Source organism: Hesperophylax consimilis, chromosome 16, assembly GCF_061612785.1.
Source record: "Hesperophylax consimilis isolate HC1 chromosome 16, BYU_Hcon_1.0, whole genome shotgun sequence".
NCBI classification, from domain to species: Eukaryota; Metazoa; Arthropoda; class Insecta; order Trichoptera; family Limnephilidae; genus Hesperophylax; species Hesperophylax consimilis.
The window spans coordinates 1,811,940-1,834,410 of NC_142851.1; the positions used below are offsets into that span (position 1 = coordinate 1,811,940).

General features: G+C 34.7%; 2 protein-coding genes across 2 annotated transcripts in view; both read right to left on the bottom strand.

Annotated features, from left to right (window-relative positions):
- The window catches only part of sas (stranded at second transmembrane protein), a 117,768-nt gene that overhangs the window by 86,414 nt on the left and 8,883 nt on the right, over positions 1 to 22,471 (bottom strand). Inside the window, exon 2 of the mRNA XM_089640799.1 lies at positions 5,177 to 5,466. Within this exon, the coding sequence (XP_089496925.1) occupies positions 5,177 to 5,240 (64 nt within the window). The 5' untranslated portion in view covers positions 5,241 to 5,466. The remainder of the gene's footprint in view (positions 1 to 5,176; positions 5,467 to 22,471) is intronic.
- Positions 18,833 to 20,083, bottom strand: LOC149416521 (uncharacterized). The gene is made up of 2 exons (XM_089641264.1): positions 19,951 to 20,083; positions 18,833 to 19,653 (listed from the first exon to the last, which is right to left on the bottom strand). Exons 1-2 carry the CDS (start codon positions 20,081 to 20,083, stop codon positions 18,833 to 18,835), a joined length of 954 nt encoding a protein of 317 aa, XP_089497390.1.

A 22,471-nucleotide genomic window follows, 5' to 3' on the forward strand; every position in this document is an offset into this window, starting at 1 on the left:
TCACATTCATACTTCTCTTCTGTTATACCGACTCTTGACATGGCCCGACTCAACTATCTGGTTCTGTTGATTGCGCCATGTCTTCCTCGGGCGTACCCGTCTTATTCTATCATTCACATATACGTTTCCTTATACTCTTTTCTTCGTTCATTCGCTCTATATTTCCAAACCATATAAGCTTTCCTTTCTTAGACTTATTCATTACGTTCACATCCGCATTGCATTCTTTGTGAATCTCCACATTTCTCACACGATCTGCGATATTAGATATGATGTCCTGAAGCCGAAGCCGAAGGTCACGGATTCAAATCCCGGCGTGCGCAAGTAAATTGTATTTGGTTCATTTGTATCATTTTAAATAATACATAACATACTTGCGGAACGTTCCAGAGTGGAAGAAACTCTCAGCATCGCCTTGGTGTAAGACCACCATTCAGAAGGTAAAAGTTGCTTGAAATGGCTTTAGCCGTGTTTCGTGTCCAAATCTAAAAAGCCAGTTAATCCCTCACTTCCCTCTTCTCCAACTCCTTCTCCTCACCACATCCGTCAGCCGATCATAACAATGATCATACATGGGTTTAGCACGCAGCTTTAACTGGGCTTATTTTACTATTGGACCTGCTAATACACAGAAAAAACGTGCATACAAATGGGCCGATTGTCCAATCAATCTTATGTACCTACATCTACCTTCTAACTAATACAACAATGGATACATTTAGACATAAATTATTAAAGTACTAAGTCTAACTAACCTCAGGTATAATTTCATCTCAATTGAATTCGTGATGAATGCATTAAAACTTTAATTGCTTATGGGCCCATATAAACGTATGTTGGTTGGTTCCTACTGAATAATGTATCATATCTGTCCAAGTTAAGTGGGTAACGGGTTAATCATAATTATTTATCGAAATTAAGCGTGGCTTAAAACTAAAGTGAAGCTTAATGTGAAATCATTATTTTCGAATCGGTTTATATTTTGAAAAGTAAAAAAATTGCGTTGGATAAATTGCAGTTCTTCCTATCGTTTCGTTAGTTATAATTCAAATTAAATTAATTGATTCATAAAAAATATAAGCGTATAGTTCTTAATAATGTTTTTTTTTCATTGTATATGTAAGAACGCATTTAATAATAAAAATTACTATTTTATGGCAACGATTATCTGTAAGTTTCCCTTGATTATTTTTTTTTTGTTTTAAAATGGACCGTTTCTAGACTCTGTTTGCCAAGCGATTTTTATATCTATTGCACATTTATTCGTGATGATATAAGGCACACTAAGATTTTTTTACATTAGCTGCAAACAGGGGGGGGGGGCTGAGGAAAATAATTTCCCTCGTCGCCTATGTCATATTTGGATAAGCCTTGTGTAAGGGTTTTTAAGTCAAGAAGGGAGAGGAAGAGAAAAATCTAGGAATATAATAGATATTCTGACCGTTGACAAATACCGATTCAGATATTTCATCCCCTATTTCTACTACCATCAACCTGCGTCAAATTATCATATTGAATACTCGCGGATTACACGGAAAACATCATATCAAAAAAGATTATCAATTCAAACTAAATGACATAAAAGCACGAAGTCAAAAGATATGAATACGTGTCTTTAATAAGTTATCAGCAATATCGATTCCCGATGAAGTGCCAATGTTTTACTTTCTTCAACTTCCTCATTGGCGGAATGGAACGAATCAATTTATTCCCGTTATAGCTCCGCTAAACTAGCAGCTTGGTAAACAGCAGTTAAATAACATCGCGAATTTATAAAAGCCGTTAGTTATTCGCTCCCTATTATTACACCTTATAGAATATGTTTGTTACATTTTTATAAAGTGTCTGATTTCTGCTGATTAATGTTACCTGTGGTGTCTTGGGGCGTTCGGTGTCGACGTGATGGAATGTTTATCGGATGATATCACATCCTGAAAATACAGGCAAGTAAATTTAATGTCATCAGCGAAATGCATCGACTGTAATCTGTAATCTGCAATTTTGTTGCATATATGTGTTACTACCCTTTTGTTGCAGTAACCTTCTCTCCATGTTGGGTAGTTGCGATGGGGCTTCACTTTCTACCACAGAAATGCTCGTGCAAAGGAATAGTGTAGTACCGTTCCTCCAGACAGTCGCGGTGACGAACTGATGAGAGATAATGATAACTGCATAGCAGAGGTTGCCAATCTGAAGTGGGAGCAGTTGTTGTAATATGGTCATTTATTTTTGAGGTATTATGCCGTGTTGCGCTACCTCCTTCTTTAGCCAACGTTTCAGACAGCGTTCGTATCCACCATCAGGGCAAATGTGTAATTTATATTATTGTACCTCAATAAGCTACCATTCGACTTTTCAAGTCACTTTTTTTATTAGATTTTGAAAATTTTATTTTATTATTAGAAATTAATTCCTGCATTCAAAGTATGTAGAGAAGCATTTATATTTAATGTACCTAATTATATTTAAAAAAAATCATTAAATGTGACGTCGTATCCACAAAAAGTTAGGGTATCCCTGGTCTAGAGAATTGTTAGACATACGAAGTATAAATGCTTTGTACGTTAGAAATAATGCCCCGGGGAATACCAAGTACTGAATATTTTATAACCTAACCTAAGAAGACAAAATTTGGAAACAAATATTTCCTTGATTGTGAAGCATTTCATAAATGAAAATAATTTACTTGGTTTTCAACTATTTTAATAAAAAAATATCTATATGTTGTGAACCTTTGGTTCTGAAACGCTTAGATAATTGTAAAATGATGGTTTAAACTTTAAACAAACCTAATTATCTACAATATATCAAAACGATTTCACAAACTGAATTCAGAATTAATGAAGAGGGAATCTGTTCTTGCTTTTGGAAAAGTTATTTTCTTGTGCCTAAGTATATCAACGGACCTGAGATCTATAACATTTAAAATAAACTCAAACGACTTTTTCAAATTTCTAAAAAGTTTACTGAAAATTGTATAAAATATATGTAGGGGTGGACGCTGTAGTCTCTCTTGCTGCAGCAGCTGGTCCAGTTTCTTCACCACCTAGGATTCTTGCTGCAGAGTCTCCATTTTCTATCTTCGTCGAACGTCACAGCTGTGCTGCCAAGGTCTGTTATCTATGTGAGGATATTGTGTCGGCGCTTTATTAGCAGCAGACACATACCTGGATGGATGACGAACCTCGTGTTGGCACTGTTGGTGGACTCTCTCTCTGCAGCAGCTGGTCCAGTTTCTTCACCACCTAGGATTCTTGCTGCAAAGTATCCATATTCTATCTTCATGTCACCTGTTCCTGTTCTTCATTTTACTTTACTTAACTTCACTTTATTTTGGTAATATTTATATTTTTTTGTAATACCTGCATCAACTGTAAAGCGCCCCTGAGGTGATAACTCACAAAAGCGGCGCTATAAAATTGTCCAATTATTATTATATTATATATGCCCGTGTCTTAATAAAATCATCTTTTAAAAAAGCGTATAAAAAATAACAACTTATTACAAAGATAAAGGCGTATGACCCAAATCAAAACAATGGCGAAAAAATCTCCAAAAGTGCTCTACAAGAAATGCTCATTGAAGAATGAGTGTGGTGTTATTAGTTACACTTCACCTTTGGCGTGGTAAATTTTCGACGCGCTACAAAATTGGCAAAAAAACTTTCACGAACCAAACAAGACACTTTTTCACGCCATTTTCCATTCCAGAGACGAATAATGACGGGGGAAATATTTAAATGACGACCAAACAGCGGCCAACGGTACACACTAAGCACTCCTGACGTAATCGGTCGTAATCCAAGACCAAAAAACTTATTCGATGACTTGCGAGTAGCTACCTACTACCTCCAATCTATAGTTTAGGCTAAGATGAGCGCGAGGTAACAGAATGTACCTACCTAACACTTGATACTAATAAGGAAAACATTACCAGCTCCGGATCTACCAATGACATAGGCCTCTATCGATTGCACGTGCAAAACCTCGAGGTCATTTCAATACAAGATTGAAGAAATCCATCATCCATAGTCATTTATTGATATTTGCGAGCACGGTCAGAATATGATTCCGACAGTCGGATAAGCTGTCAATATGCACAACTTTTGTATAATTTTGTTCGCCATGCAAAACAATTGGCTTATTAATGAATTGATGTGATCTAACTAAGCTCTTAGAATTGAATAAATCGTATACACGATCCGCAGACTTAATTATTTCATCTAAGACGCGATCAATTGAATCCGTCCAAACGTTGAGATAAAAAAAGTTGTTATTATAACTAAAGCACTCATGAACTAATTGACTCCTTTTTTAGTGTTAAAAAGTACAAGCGAACGGCCAATGTCTGTAAAAGTTATCATTTCAATTCGACATTGTCAATTTATTACTATTTTTAAAACTTTTACATAGCCGTCTGACGTTTAGGAATGTCAAAAAATGAAAAATATTCATATTATTTATTGCAGTGATTCTGAAATTATTATTTATTTAGGTAACAAAATGGATATGTTGGGGGAGGCACAATTACTTTCGGTATCAAAATCAAAATATATAATAGGTTCGGCCCTGGTATCAACCCATCAACATCAACAAGTTCCTTGGAAGCAATCAAATAATATATGTAGTTTTTTACGGCATGCGAAGTCAATAATCCGGCAGGGGGCCCACGCCCGGGGCTCCATTGACTCATAATCATCTTATTGTTCTGCAGGAATAGGTTGATCAACCCGATAATTTTTTTGTGAAAACTACTTATTCGAAAAATAATTAATTGTATTCATAGTTAAAATAAAAAATAGACTATTAAATTATTAGCACATTGTGTAAGAGTGGCTTCCTTTAATAAAATAAGAAACGTGCATGGTCACACTATAAGAGGGACATACAACAAAATAACCACTAGTCCAGGTTGTTTTTTTTCGAATGTTTCTTGCTTTCACCCTTCAAGGGTGTTCTAGGACATCATTTCAAATTATGGGGAGAGGGAAGGTGTATTTATACTCCATTTTCATTTCAAACTGCAGAGTTCCTACTGCTAAAATTAGAAACACTAGTTATAGTGTTTTTTTGTAGTTGTTAAACTACAAAAAAAAAAAATAATAAAACAACTCTATTTGGGGTTGTAAAAAATATGAATTCAATGACAAATTTGTAGTAAATGATAAAAATCTTACCTAAATCTGCAGCCAGGACCACTGCGATCCCCGCTAGGGCCAGGAGGGCCCCGAAGCTCCCCATCTTATCCTCGAGGTGGAGCCACTTGAGTTAGCACTTCATTACACCACCAACACTTCACTCAACCAACCAGCCAACTTCAAGCCACTCACGCGCAACAAGGGTTAATAGCACTGTGGACCTAATACCAACGCTTGATATTTAATTATTATTGTTTCACGGTTTATTTAAAATCCATGTGAACTCCTAGTCGATGAAACGCAGAGGTAATTGATTTATCCTTTTGAATCTGAAAAAATAATAAAACATAAATAAAAAACAGTAAATGGTAATTTTTAAATTTTTTTATTTAGATTTTATGTCCGGGTTAAATCTTCCCCACAGGAAAAACTAAAACCTTCCACACACTTTTCCACAAATGATCATCTAGTCAATCCACATTATGCAACTGCATTATATAAGCATAATAAATACAAGAACAACACGTCAACTCACCAGAGTTCAAATGGGAAAATAAAACACCGACTCCAGATATTTTCATATCAGAGGGAAATAAATAATTAATAAACGGTAAATGGTAAATTATTATTATTATGTCTATATACTTTTTGTATGATGTAAATCAAATTTAATAATGCTAGGTACAGTTTGATAATGGCCTTGAACGCCGAAATAGCTGTATGTTCACAATAATAACAACAATTAAAATATCGGTTTACTTTAATTTTTTAATCTAAATTTCTACGATTTAAACATAAAAACAATAAATAATTATAAGGACGGATCGTTTCAATTCAACAATTCATCAATTTTCAAATTCTGTTATGTCTATCATTTTGGGCCAGTTGGTTGTTCACAGAACTGAAATAATAACGTAATTGTAAAAAGCATTCACTTTGTGGCTCATCATAATTTATAATAAAAACACATAAATTTGTTTTTGACCACGATAGTTTTATTTTCACTCTACCGGTTTCGGAAGATCCCTTCCTTCGTCAGGAGAATATTTAAAACTGATAAATATTCTCCTGACGAAGGAAGGGATCTTCCGAAACCGGTAGAGTGAAAATAAAACTATCGTGGTCAAAAACAAATTTATGTGTTTTTATTATGAAATAATAACAATTAAATAATTTGATGAATTGTTCAAATTCTGTAAAACAACTGTCCTTAGTATCGTCAAAACTTATCTTTAAATAATTATCTAGTTTTGCACCACGATGATATTTTAGAGGCTTTTAAATCCGTTAATATTCACAACTGATAAAAATATGAATAACTGTGTAAACTTTAAAATGTATTTTTATTATTGTTAATAATGTATAATCGCTGATAGTGATAAAAATTCGCACAAATATTCATTTGAATAACAACTCCACCTTTTTTACGTTACCGCTTTAATAACTGTCCAAATACACGATGTTTAATTGTTTCATTTAGGTATTAAATGTTAAAACTCGGATAATCAACTAATAACGTGTTCAGTAAAAAAAACCTACATAATTTATTCACTCGGTCAAAGTTGCGTATGGCAGAACTAGCAAAAATACGAAGCAATGCGTTCAGGAATACAGGTATAGTACACGCACAATGGTCAATTCGATACTGAAGTCCAAGTGACAGTGTATGAATGGATGAGGCAGTGTTTACAGTCTACCACCGGGGACAAGGAATCTACGCGGATGGCGGATTGCCGACTGCGATGGTCACATTGTTGTGTCACTCCACAGTGTGCACTGTGCACGCGTGACCGGGTGATATAGCGAAGGCATTATGAAATCAGAATACTTAAGGAGACAGGAAACCCCAATGGTGGTCACCAGCGGACCATTCTTCAACTGTCCTTGGCCGGGATGGTTTATTAACGAGTATTTGCATACTGAAGCGGATATTGAGATACACACGTAAGACGACGGCAGAGCCGAGATAGGGAAAATTATTCTAGAATGCGCTTCTTCTTCGTGTTGCTGAGATTTCTCAATCAATTAATAGTATTAGGCATCACGTCTGGCAACGTATTTACAAATTAAATATCGTAATAGAGTAGGGTTGTTTGTTCAAAATCATCTAAAAAGCCTATACCATTTCAATCACAATGACTACTGTAGCTATAGCGTTGCTTTTGTTCTTGCAACATCACTAGCCTATATTATTTGCAGAATCGATGGACCGCCAAACAACTCGGTCTTGGCACACTCCTTGCTCCATTCACATTCACACATCGTCTCATACACAGTCTTTACTATTTCAGTAATGGTAACAGACTACAATACTATCTGGCCTTTTTGCCGTCGTGCAGCATCGATGTGCTGCGAAGAACCGATAAGGTGGACATTCTTCAAAAATGTGCTCCGTGATTCGAACTTGTCCACATTCACACAATTCGAAGTTCCTAAGTTCTTATTTGTGCTTAGTTGAAAAACACGCTGTAGTAGATACCTTTGTAAGGTAGGTATCTGTATACTTAGACAACAAAACCTGCACGTTTTCAAATAAGGGGTACCAAAATGAGATCTAAAAAATCTTCTCGTTTTTGCCGAAGCGCAAACGAACGGGTGCTCCAATAGATAAAATATACCAGGCCGCCTCTGGACAGCAGTTCAAATTGACATAAATGTCATGTCTTGACTTTGAAATAACTTTCTGAAACAAGAGTGATGTTTAATTCCTTTATCTTTTATTTTCCTTACTCGTAGTAACTTTATGACAAGTGACAATGTTAGCCAATGGACAAGTCATAATTACTTTCTTTTAATGATTCCAACGTGGTCATTTACTTTCATTAGGAGTACCTGCCTACCAGTCTATGTGGGTAAGAACATCGTGAAAGGTGTCTTTTATATTTATGGACCTTCTTTTAATTTTCTGGTACTGTAATTAGCTCTGCTTCCCACCGTACAAAATATTCTCAACGATCTATGTTTAATGTTTATAATCATTATCTCCAGATCTTCTAATGAAGCGATATATGAGGGAAAATATTTTAAAACTAGAAAGTTTTAATTTTTTATGTTATTTGCATCTAACTGGCGAGAGTAATGATTAGTTCGGATTAGATAAACATATATACATAATTCTGACTAAATTAACAAACTGCCTGTCCACAATTAAACAACTTGTTGAAGTGGGTCAAAAACTAAGTAAAATATTGTTTTTCTGATTTAGCTAAGTACAATGCAAATATTGCTTTTGGAATAAATGAACTTTTTTACTGTAAAATCCTAAGCAAAAGGTATTTTTATCCGTTTTTTGACCAGTGGCGTTGCAGCATCAGCAGGTGTAATATTATATTATAATATCATTGTCAATGATTAAATATTATAAAGAGGTTTATAAGCTTCAAAACATACTGAAAAAATCATTAGATGCCCGTACAATTAAAATCGTATAAGTATAAGTGTCAGTGACAACATCTAGATTTTAAATATATTTTGCTGGAACTTAGCAGTCACACCCTTAGCAGATGACTGCCAAAATATGGGAAATAATTGATGATAATCAAAAATTGAAGTATGATAGTGATAAAAACTCTCTAAAGTAATGTAATGAGGTGGAAATAGCTCAATTGATAATTGGTGTCTCTGCCGGTAAGATTACAGAGGATCTGGGTTCGAGTTCCAGTTGCGACCGTTACCTTGTTATTTTCAGTGTCTATCTGTCTTCACCTCTCGACTAATTGTTATTCGCACCCATAACAGTTATTCTTGCGTCACACATCTCAAACGTTTCAATAACAACTTAGTTTGAACAACTTCTATTCAATTACGTCAATGGACTCTGTGATCCTGTTACCTGCCACCGAGAGCTCCGGTGTATCCTCTCTTTCTATTGCATGCGTCGTTTGTAAGTAAAAGTGACAAGTCACAACGAATTACAACGGTATGCCTTTACATTAAGTAATAATGAAAGGCTTCGCCTTAGAAGGTTCGTGGAAATTTAACAGGTGAAACTAATTTGAAGACTGACATTTGTGTGGCTCTAAATATAGCTGCAGAGGCTAAAGGGCATAGTACCTATACATAGGTATTGCAAAATACAATATTAATATTATTCATTATTAATATTGGAGTAAAACACTGAAAATGCCGCAAGTATGTGGGGATATACGCTAATGGTGCGTGTATGTGAGGAATACGATGCTGAAAATGGCGCAAGAGGAAGATTCTTAATATTGTACCTGAAAAATCATATCTATTAGATAACCTAGGTTACATTCTAAATTAAAACAACCTGCAAAAATATGCTTTTGTGAAAAACTAACGAAATTTTAAACAGTTTTATCAGATTTTCAGCGGGCCTTGAATTCTTGAATTCTGGACTCAGAATCAAAGTTACCGCTGTTGCCGTGAGTTCATCAAATCACCTTTCAATCCTCGAACTATGGACCCAGAATCAAAGCTACCGCTGTTGCCGTGAAGTTCATCAAATTAACTTAGCATCAAATATGCGCACGATATCAGAAATGTTTCTGAAACTTGAAGAAATCTCTTTGTAGTTTGTAATACAATAAAGATTAGGTATAAGGTCTAATTTCAACACAGAATCCTTCATCTTAAGGACGATAGCGGGATTTTCCAGTTGACTCACCGTCAACCGCTAACCACTTGAGTATTACAATTTTCATATTTTAGCATATTAGAGGTCTGTATCCTTTAAGAAGTGAGCCGATGAAGCAATCAAGGCCGGCGTGGGTCGATTTCCCAACAAACTCTGACGTGAGCAACTTTCTTCTTGTTCTTATGTGTCACGGGCCAGTCATATTGCTGGTGGCTGATAGCTGATGACTACTCGCTAATGGTCCGTGGAACTGAAATGGTCGCAGAATTAGGGGGGAAGTGAAAAGGTAATTAGCCATGCTTAAGGTTAGATGCAAAAGAACTGACACGACTACGTGACTGAAGACAATTAAATGTGAATTATTGTGCAATCAGAGAGGAGTACCTATTGCTTGAAAGGTGAAAGTTGATCAGCGAGACCATAAAGAGGAGATGATTGAGTAGTTTAGTATGCAGATTTTTCTTTGCCTAACCAGGAATACAAATGAGAAATGAATAACTTTGTATAATAATTAAAATAAAATAACTTTGTTTAAATACCACTTTATTGTATATATTTATAACCAACCGGTTTCAGTTCAGCCCGAACCTTCATCAGGGTTAATAAAAACATATTAAATTAATTACAGAGGTGTATGGGTACTTATAGTTAAGCTGGAAGAGGGAGAGAGAACATCAACTTTGGTGGGGGTGGAAGACTTAGGTAGGAGAGAGGGGGTAAACATAGGTGCAGGAAATGGAAATATATTTAAAATGGGGCTGTTTGTTAAATCTAATTGTTTATTTAGTAAATTGATTTTATTGACTTTAAGGGATTTTTTTTATCTCGAGTGCTTCTAAATTGTTGAGGCGTAGACCTATCCCGTTTCTATGTAATACTTCTACACCTGAAGGCTTATCAAATGAGTGATCTTTATCTATTAAATGTGTTGCAAATTCCGAAAAACCTATGTTGTTTAAGCATCTCAAGTGCTCAACTACCCGCGTTTGAACATTTCTTGCAGTTTTACCAATGTAAAATGCTTCGCAGTCGTTACATTTAACGTTACGTTTACTGTAAACTGAATATCCAATTAAGGAATTCGTTCCATAAAAATATTCAGTTTACAGTAGAAATAGGTACTAATTACAGTTTAAATTTTCTAGACCTATCCCTTTCCATTATTAATAATAAATTTAATTTAAATATTTATAGAAAACCTACTTTTACCGATACAGTCATTCATAGTACTTCTAACCATCCCATTTCCCATAAACATTCTGCCTTCCATTCTATGGTCCACAGACTTGTCACTATTCCGCTATCTAAAGTTAACTTCAATATTGAACTCTCTATAATCAAATCTATCGCCATAAATAACGGATATACCCATACCTTAATTGATAAAATCCTTGCAAAAAAACAACGACTCATATTTTGTAATAAATTCCTGTACAATAGTATCCCCAACATCGCAGTAAATAAAAACCATGGTTGGCGTAGAATTTTATACATTAATAATTTCTCGTCCTCATGTGTTTTAAAATTTCCAACAGAAATTAAAGCCGCTTTTTATACCAATAATAACCTAGGTAAACTTTTAATTAACTCAAAAGATAAAGAAAATAATTTAAGTCATTCTGGCATCTATAAACTTAAATGTAACGACTGCGAAGCATTTTACATTGGTAAAACTGCAAGAAATGTTCAAACGCGGGTAGTTGAGCACTTGAGATGCTTAAACAACATAGGTTTTTCGGAATTTGCAACACATTTAATAGATAAAGATCACTCATTTGATAAGCCTTCAGGTGTAGAAGTATTACATAGAAACGGGATAGGTCTACGCCTCAACAATTTAGAAGCACTCGAGATAAAAAAATCCCTTAAAGTCAATAAAATCAATTTACTAAATAAACAATTAGATTTAACAAACAGCCCCATTTTAAATATATTTCCATTTCCTGCACCTATGTTTACCCCCTCTCTCCTACCTAAGTCTTCCACCCCCACCAAAGTTGATGTTCTCTCTCCCTCTTCCAGCTTAACTATAAGTACCCATACACCTCTGTAATTAATTTAATATGTTTTTATTAACCCTGATGAAGGTTCGGGCTGAACTGAAACCGGTTGGTTATAAATATATACAATAAAGTGGTATTTAAACAAAGTTATTTTATTTTAATTATTATAATTATGTATACCCACAAAGTGTTTGCTACAAGTGAAAAAAAAAAAAATGAATAACTTTGTCTTTGTGAAAAGGGAGAAACTTAACACTAAAGATTTAAAGATATGGCTAGTAAAATTTGAAATAAACATCAAAAAAATATTTTTTTCGTGTAACTCTCGATCGCAAAGTAATCCCAAAAAGTGATTTGTTTTTTTTTTTTTTTACTTTTTATTCGGCAACTAAATGGTCAAAAGAAAATACGTTACATTTTAAAAGACATGGCATTAAACAGCTGATACTATCCCCTAGGGACAGATATTTTTTTTTAAATTTTACATAAATAATTCCAACTTCGGGTTCTATTTACTCGAAAACAAAACCTCAAATAAAATACTTTTACTACAAAATATACTCCAAATATAATGTAGATTTACTAGTTACCCGCTAGTACTACGAGTTCCCAGAAATGAAGCGTATTCGCTCAACTAAATCCTGAGGAATTCTGATTTCTTAATATTTAGATGTTCTGTGTGTCGCTAGAAGATTATTCAATAAATCTTTAAGAAAAATACTGTTTTATTTCGCACGAAGAAAACTGTAAAAACTATAAAAATATTTTTTTTTTTCTTCATATGAAGCGGTTACTTTGTGATGTGACATTATAATTTAAAATTAAACAGTAACTTTGTAAACATCACTTATGGGTAAATACTTAATGCCGACCGGGTTTCGCTACAACCGTAGCCTCATCAGGGCAGTATAATACTAAAAATCTAAAAATTAAATTAACATGTGTAAATATCACGGTAGGTGGACAGTCTGAGCTACAGTGGAAGAGGTAGGGATAGGTGGGAGATTGAGAGGCGAGTGTTCTTTGTCAATAGGGAACAATAGTATTATACTGCCCTGATGAGGCTACGGTTGTAGCGAAACCCGGTCGGCATTAAGTATTTACCCATAAGTGATGTTTACAAAGTTACTGTTTAATTTTAAATTATAAAAATATTGTAAATTTATCAAGCATCTCTTCAAATTATTCGTAATCGGGTGGAAAACGGGATTGCAGACCATTAACGAATGAATTGATAAACTTAGTAAAATAACAAATATTTTATCACGATGTCGGAACACGTGTTAAATGTAAAAATCCTAACACTTTTGCATATACTATCAAGACAAACGCAGGTGCATGAACACGATATTATTACGAATTTACTAAAAGTTTTTTTCCGGAAATGGCCTGCAATCCGTTTTTAAGAAGACTACCAATAACTTGAACAGATTCTAAATAAACTTTTTTTCTGTATATTGAATAACAATATTATTGAATATGTAAGAGAAAAAAATATAAATTAAAATGTACTTCTACAAATTAAACTTGATAACAATAAATAAATCTGATTCTTAACATACGGGTGTTCTGTACATGGCTAGAAGGTTATTCAATAAATTTTTCTGTCATTTCGCAATTTTAAAAATAAACTTATTCTTGTGACAAAAGTGTGAGTAGGTACACCTTTTTTTTGATTAAATACAATAAGTATTATGTCGGTTGTTGTTAAAACTCTCACTATCAGACATCAATAAAAAACTGATTAATTAAATCCTAGCATACTCCATTGCAGTTGCGTACTTAAAACACGACCATTTATTATTAATCAAGATTGCATTCGTTACCTCACTAGTAGTTGCGATACAAAAAATCCAATCCCCACACGACTTACACTAACAAGAGTTTGTATTACCAATAGCCTATAACCTATTTGAATGTCCGTGTGTATTATATTTCTGCATTGTCAAACAAGTTTCATAATCCCAATTACCACGATTAATGAGCTGCACACAAAAATGCAGTTACCGAACGCGATAACTTAGTATTAGGAATATAGATGGCGCAATTGCTAGCGCTGTGGTGTGCATTTTGTATTAGTATCTGGTCTCTGGTGTCAGGTAAAGGTAATTCTAAAGCCGGATTTGAGCCCATAGTTGCGCAAGAAACCAACACGATCGCCGTGGCATTTGAAGACGATCATAATCAAAATAGCTTTAGGTGGATCATAGTATTTTAGGCCCAGGAGAATTATTATTGTACCTTGATGAATACGTAGCTGGCTTGTTGATGGTATGTTTAGGTTATCTGGGAAAGAAATCTCATTGGTGAACATTGTACCATAATACTATAATAGTAAATATACCTACTGACGATGACTTCATAAATACCCTAAATGCTTTTTGCAAAAGCTTTGATCTTTAACGTTTTTTTTACATCAGCTTCTCACAAGAGGTCCCGAGTTCTTTGAAGTTATGGGAAGCAAAGGTTTAAGGGGTGGGTAGGAATCTAATGGTCTGTGTGTACGGGAATGACGGACGTATAAATTCATCCCCCCCTGCGGTGCAAGGCCGAGAGAGTCCGGCTAGATAGTTCAAAGGGTCTACTTCAACCGACCTCTACCGATCCGGCCTGCCACGAAGTTGGTAGGCAAACGCATCCGCCGACAAGACCTGGACAAACCTCACCCCCGTGAACCCTGACAACCCTTCTTAACCACCAAACGAACCATTTGGGGTTACCTATGGCAGAGGTGTTGGTTATACAAACTAACTACCTACTCACAGACTTTTTGACACTTTGCTCCAATGAAACTTAACAATTTATTTTCAAATCGTCCTTCAAATAAAACGTTGCATTTTTTCATAAATTTAAAAGAATTCTGATACAGATATTAATTTCATTTTGTACGATCCTAATTTGTCTTTAACTTTCAGGTTATTTCAATACCGGTTATTGGTTAGTTATTTACTGTATTGGAAAGTGGACTAAGTAATAAACGTACCAATTATTGGATAAATATGATCATTATTGCTTTAACTAATACCGTTGAGCTGTCCATATAAACAATATTTAGTACACCCGCGGCCTAGATCTCCTGGGAGACTTTATTGATGGAAAACATTTAAATAGACTTTGGCGCCAACTTGTCTAATTAAACTTTTTGAATTTTAACACACAATTTACACGTGACATGATTTTAATTTTCACTGTCAAAAGTATTATCATGATTAATTTTTGGGTTATTATGCCGTATTGCGCTTCCTCCTTCTTTAGCTATCGTTATACCTGAGTAGAATTTAGGTATTATTTTTTAAATAATCAGATAGAGCCTAGGAATTATATTTGTTCAGCGCCTGTGGTTATATTTCACGAAAACGGCGCTATACAAATTAACCAATTATTATTCCTATTGTTAAGACCTTAAGTCGTTACCTAAAAAAAGTGGGAATAAAACATAAAAGCCCAAAAAAATAACCACGGTAACTTAATGTGCAATTTTGTAAAGACAATATCAATATTATTGGCAAATCACAAATTGTCAAAAAAAAACATGAAAAAGTGAACTACTTGGCCCATATTATTTTTACTCTACAAAAAAACAAGCTAAATTGAAGGTTCGGCCCTGCACTTTCGAAGAATGGTAATCACGAATCATTATAACTTTACCGCCATAATAATAAATAATTAAAGTTCGTAAAAATTGCCCTCCTTTAGCGTTTTTCTAGAAAAAAATTCAACTCACGGGTAAGCGGTAAACCCGATTTTGACTTATTTTCGTAATAACACGGACTACGTTGCGTGTAAGGTAACAAGTGTTATGTTATTAGATGTTACTTTAGAAATTAAAAAAATATGTATTATAAGGCAAGGTGTTAGAATGGTTTAAATAATATGTTTTCTTGACAATAATCTTTTCATCGAAACAGATCACCTTACTTTTGACTTGAGTAACATAACATAACCTAATATGGCGTAGTTAAGAAAAGCTTGCTAACTTTGAAACTTTGTATATGTTATCTTGTTAATTCATCTATATGGCGGCCTCCGTGGCCGAGCCTTTATGGCTTTAGCCTTGTTTAGTGAACAGATCTGAATAGCCAGGTACACTCCCACCTTCCTATTCTCCAGCTCCTCCTCCTCTCTGCTACCTTCAGCCTCACAACACATCCCAATTAGGTATGACATAGTCTCACTGGCTCCAGACGGTTGGGAGCACTTGGGACTCTTGTGGGGTGTTATTAAATTAAAATATTTTATAAATAAGGGTGGCTGGGGTTTGTTTTGTTATGCAAATCTATAGTTTTATTCTAAGATTGACGAAATTTTGCATAATCAACATTCAAAACAAGAGAAAGGTCTCCTAACCTCTTTTCTCAAACAATGTTGTTACTTCTTGATTTGTTGAAATTTTGCACGCTTATGGTTTAAAATAAGAGGAAAATTGCTGTATTCATCTGATTTAGAAAAACTGTGCGTAAAGCCCGTACTACGTTGGGGACTTCAGCTAGTAGAAAAAATATAACTTTTTTTAGTAATTTTTTCTCCGTCATAAGGATTTTCGCATTTCTTGGTGTATGCACATCGCATCTCTCAACCTTTACGCACTACACAATACTTCTCAAAAATATTCCCACTAAGGTGTGCGTGTGTGTGCCCGCACATTTCTTACAAATTGTCCGCAAACATGTTTACATCTTCCGCACATATCAAGAAATAAAAAAAATCACCGGAGTTTTGTAATATACAAAACCTTTTTCTTTCAAAAAATAATTTACTATTATGTAGTACATTCTTTATTACTTCATTTGCCTCCTTCTTTCTTTAATATCTTCCATAGACAACTAAACGTGCCGCACACACAACGTAGCAGCAAGTACCTGCCTACCTATTTAACGAATATAACAAAGACTCTATTCATCATATTCATTACGTCATAAGCATAGGCCCGTTTAAGATTGTTTATCAAGTGGAGGAATGAAAACAATAGGTCTCTGTTAGGTTCATTTACAAAACAAAAACCTGCAAAAGAATACTTATAAAAATTTTACCGGCATTTTTTCAAAGAGCCAAAAATTCACGAGGGAGGGAGAGGTAGAGGAGAAAAAAGTTTCGTATCGGTTCGAGTATAATATTATTATTCGAAGTTAAAAATGCCGGCGGACTTGACGGGTAATAGTGGCACAGCGCTATTACGAAAGTGTTACACGTGAAATAAATAAGCAAATATCAGCGGCCGGTGAAAGGAGAAGAAAAGATCATTGGGAGATGAGGCTGCAATCCAGTGGCGGAAAAAAAATGTTTTTTTTTTTTTTTTGTATTTATTTAAAGTAATTTTGATTATGGATGTATCATCATCAAACTTACTAATTTTGGCTATCGGTCTGTCTGCGAGTATTTTCATTCTGCAATGAACTCGGATTTTTAAAAATTTAAGTGTCATTTTCAAAATTAGAACTGATTTTGTCAAGAATTCAAACACGCGAATACACAATAACGAACCTACAATATAATATTTTATCAGAAAATCATTAAAATTGTCATTTCCGAAATTGCAACTGATGTGTACTGCACTATTTCATATATGCTAAAGTATATCTACCTGCAATATACATACAAAAAGCGATTAAAAAATTGCGCTTTATTAGACCCAGCCGCAGCGCCCTACACGTCAAAAATGAGTACCTATTGCTAATTTAATTGGTAATAAATTAGCAATACTCATTTTTCTCAGTGTATAAGCTCGAAAACATACTTAAACACAAATGACATTAAATCTTCTATCAATTAAAGCCAATACCATGTACACTACCACGAATTTTAATTCACAATTTTAAAGATTAAACCTTTAAAAATACCTACACTATGTTTTTACGCCACTGCCGCTATCGCTAGCTGTATTATCTGAATCTAGAACGAGATGAGAGATCAGATGAAACCAGAGGAAGGTGGAAGGTAACTTAATTCAATCCACAATAATGTCGATGGCTTGGACTTTCACCCCGGGAAATATAAACATATCTGGGATTGTGGATTGCAAACTGTTGATAGGTCAAGAGCAGGTGAACAGGTTACACTCTGTAATGAAATGCGTCTTTATGTAAATGCAGCCAGTTGGAGAGGAACATAATAGCATAATGTTTATATATTACCTTTGACATTCCAAATTTTCCAATAATAAACTATGTATGCAGCTTACTTCAAATATTCCATCGACAGAATATGATTTTCTTTCTATATTGATGAATAGATAAATTATTATATTCACTATTAAAACGGTGAAATATGCACTGTCAATGCCCAAATATTCACACGGAGAAAAATAAGCATTGCTAATTTATTAAAAATCTCTTTAAATTATTGGTGATACGGTTAAAAACAGGATTTCAGGCCGTTTCCTGATAAACTATATAACTAAGTATATTCCTAATAGAGGAGAAGTACCGAATATGGGATAGCTTAGCTAAAAAATATCCCATTAATTATAATTAAATCGTTTATTGAGTATTACACATTGATTTTTTTGGAAATATAGTTATGTAACTTAAAATGTTTACGAAATATTAAAATAAACTCAAAAAGGTCTTCATTTTGGACGAAAAGTAAAACAATAGAAAAAACAGGTTTCGAAAAAAGTGCTCCTATTATGGGATACACGGATTTTGTTAATTTTGCAAGCAATAATCACAAATAAAATCAATATTTTCGGCTCCCGAACACTCAATGTGGCACCAATGGCGGCAGGCTATGCATTGTATCCACTCTTCGCCTCTGATATCATGGCTGTATAGTCCTGAACAATAAGCACAAACCGCATCGGACTCAACATCACGAGGTTGGATTGCTGTCGAAATGTCTTCAGAAGAATGGGATGACAGCGACATATGTGACATCTCAGAAGAAGACGTAGAGTCGTATCGTAGCCTTCTGATGGGTTTCTTCAAGACTTCTTTTTTCACTTGGACCCCACTAGTGGAGGGCTGATCGCATATTTCCGTGCCTTTTTTCACAATGCCCCTTTTCTTCTGCATGCCTTCCAGCTCAATTTTATAAGGAGACGACGAAATTATGCAAGTTTTTCCTGCTTTTCTTCCTCTAGTGGAAACTGTCTTTTTCTTATTTGGGTAGGGTGCAATTATATTTGGGCTTACGAAGATCAGCAGATGGAAGAGACGTGCTAGTTGAAATACTGATTGAGTTGGGACAATCATTTTCTTGATCCTCATTTTCTAGGAAGTCCTGCTCGCTGAAGATATTCCGGTTGATGGGGTAAATTCCAGTAGCTTTGAAACCGTTCACGGCTAAAGCTGAACATTGTATTTTCAGGTATGCTTTTCCAAAAAGTTCCACGATATCAAAGACTGACAAAGGCCTCTGATTCATCAGAAGCCATTGCCGAATTTCTTCACTGTAATACGTCTTTAAAGCTCCCATCACTGTTTTGTCGAGGGGCTGCAATTTGTGGGTAGAATGTGGAGGTATGCACAGAATGGTGACATGATTCTCTCGAGCTTTATCTATAAGATCAATGTTGCGTGTGTGACTATAATGTCCATCAAGGATTAACAGAATCGGATTTTCCTCAGTTGGTTTCATATGTTCGATGAAGTGCTGGAACCAGTCCGTAAATAGTTCTGTTTGGATCCACCCTGATGGATGAAATCTTCCGATGGATCCTGCCGGTGCTCCTTTCATAAGTAAAGCGTTCATTTTTTTCCGGGGATAGATTATCATTGGCGGAACGAAATCTCCGGCGGCATTCATGCTGAGACAAATCGTTATAAATGATCCTCTTTCCGCAGAGGTGATGGCACCGACTTGTTTTTTCCCCCTCATAGCTACAACTTTTCTAAGTTTGGACTGCACCACCGATAGGCCTGATTCGTCGACGTTATAAATTCGGTATGGGGGAAAGGAATTCTTCTCATATTCCTTCTCTAAAAGGTCAAAAAATGAACGAACATTATTTTCAGTAAATCCCTTAACGCGAGCAAACGATGTGCCTGTTGGCTTATGAAGAGAAATAATTTCCTTGTGGCGATTTAAATATCCTTTTAACCATTTTCTCCCAGCTGTTTTGTTTTTAAATGGGTGCTGTAGATTATTGCGAACTGCTAGTTGATATGCAAGTCTTTTGATATCTTTCCTTGTCGTACGGACTGCCGTAATACCGCTTTTCCATTTCTAATAGGTAATCCCGCAACTGTCCCTCTAAAACTGGTCCCAAGACTGACTTTCGTCCCAGCGCAGCTTCAACAGCATCTTCTTGCACAATCTGAATAAAGTGCTTCGAGGAACCTCGTAAAGAATAGCGGCTTTCTGATAACCCATGGTCTTCGTCTTTACAGCTTCCATAGCCTTAACCATTTTTTCTTTATCCCACGTCTTCCGCTGTTTTGTTTTCGACATTTTGAGGTTAGTGTAGGCCAAAATAGATAAACCTGGAATATCAAAAAAGAAATTTAGTTCTACTAGAATTCCATATTGGAAACACTGTTCCTAATATGAGATAGTATTCCATATTAGGGACATCAAAAAATCCCATATTTGGAACAAGATCAATTCAAACAAAAATATTTATAGAACAAAATCTACTTGAATTTAACTTCAAAAAATTTTTAAAACATAAAATTTAAATAATAGTTTGGTCGATCAGTGAAAGATTGACAATTTTGTGGAGAAAATCTTTTGAGAAAGAATAAAGTGAAACTTACGTAAATATTATACCGATGTGGCAAAAAAACTTGATCACTCTCTCAGGCGCGTGTGTTGTGGCCGGCGTCCGAACGAGTACTGACATGTTCAAGATCGTTCGGTGGGGAATAGGGAACGCTGGGTTATAGAAGCTGTTCTCGCATAAATTTTGAGAAACATGACCATCTCATATTAGGGACGTATGCCATATTCGGTACATCTCCTCTATATCTGAAAACATGTTCATGTAGTTGCATGACTTGATAATATACAATGACGAAATGCGAAAATATTAGTTTTTTATGAACACGTGTTCCGACATTGCGTTTTAAACACATTCATGTTTTAGTGAAAGTTTATTAGGAAACCTTTCAATTCATTATTTAAAGGCGTACGATCCAGTTTTTAACCGGATTACGAACAATATAAATAGATTCTCAATAAATTTGCAATATTCAATTGTTGTTTTTCACAAAAACGGTGCTAAACAAATTTCCACTTATTACTTCAACGCATTTTTCATTGGCTGGTTCATCCTTTCACTCGCACAATTTTTAATACGAGACAACTACTCACAGTGCAAAAACTATTATTGTGACAATTTACCGTAGGATTATCGCGAGGCAAGCTCTTACAAATTGTTAACGCTATCCAATAATAATAATAATAATTTAAACATTTCTATAGCGCCGTTAACGTGAAAAATCACCACGAGGGCATTCTCTAAAATCACAAAATCATCAAAATTACTCTACCAGCCTCACGCGACTTACAACACTCCTTTTCTGCTTGATCAATAGAAAAAGTTTTAACAAAACATTATGACACAATATCTTATATTGTACGGCGCAATGGCTATTTCGAATAAGCATGGCTCCGGCCATCTGCATGGCATTACAAATATCATAACACCGGAGCTCACCGTTCGCCAGTTTTAAGTGATAGGTACATACAACTTTATGTGGCGAACTCCTGAGTCTATGTATAAGATTACCAACTCGACACACGGCGTAAGGACCTTTTTCAATGTCACCATTCATAAACAAATAACAACGAAATTTTTAACATCATAACTAATTAGACGTTTGAAACACATCTGAATTATTTTTTCATGTCAAAATATTATTTCCGATAATTTTAGATTTTTTTTGTCTAAGTGCACCGTGAAAAATAGGTATTGCTAATTTATTAAGATTCTCTTTCAAACAATTGGTAATCCGATTCAAATTAGATTGCAGGCCTTACGAATGAATTAACAGGCTTCTTGGTAAACTTTTAGTAAATTCCGAATATATTATCACGATGTCTGAAGACGTGTTCATGAAAATAGTGCACTTACCTTTATAATATATTATGACGAAATGCGAAAATATTCGGATTTTCATGTAGGTACACGTGTTCCGACATCGTGATAACATATTCATAATTTATTAAAAGTTTATCAGGAATCCTGTTAATTCATTCATAAGGCCTACAATCCCGTTTTTACCGAATTACGAATAATTTTCAGAGATTCTCAATAAATAAGCAATATTTATTTTTATCCGTCTGTAAACCATTGTAATGTAAGTAATTTTTTAATGCCACAAAAAAAATTGTCACCATTTCACTTAACCATAAAATAAAAGTAATAAAATATAATAAATTAATTAAGGCGATGCACTACGTCATGTAATATTTTAAATTGAGCCGCTATCAATAACAACCCTTACGTAGATGGCGATAAGGTTTAAATTCCCGCGTAACACCATCCGCTTGTTTTGATTTTTGCAAGAAAAAAACATGGCCAAAAAGTGCCTTTTATTTTATTTTATGGTAGTTCAGGCATAAATTTTTTTTTCGATCATTTTATAAATAATTTACTTTGCCACATTATACGATAAAATCATAACCGAAAATGGGTTCGTAAGTAGGAGATTTTGAGCTTTAAAGCAGTTTTCATAGGCCTTTACATTATTTTTTTCTGGGCTTATAAAAAGAATTATCTAAAAAATACCCGATTATTTCAAAGGCCAAGATGTATTCTACTCGCAGTATTTAATTAAAGCATCTGAAACATTT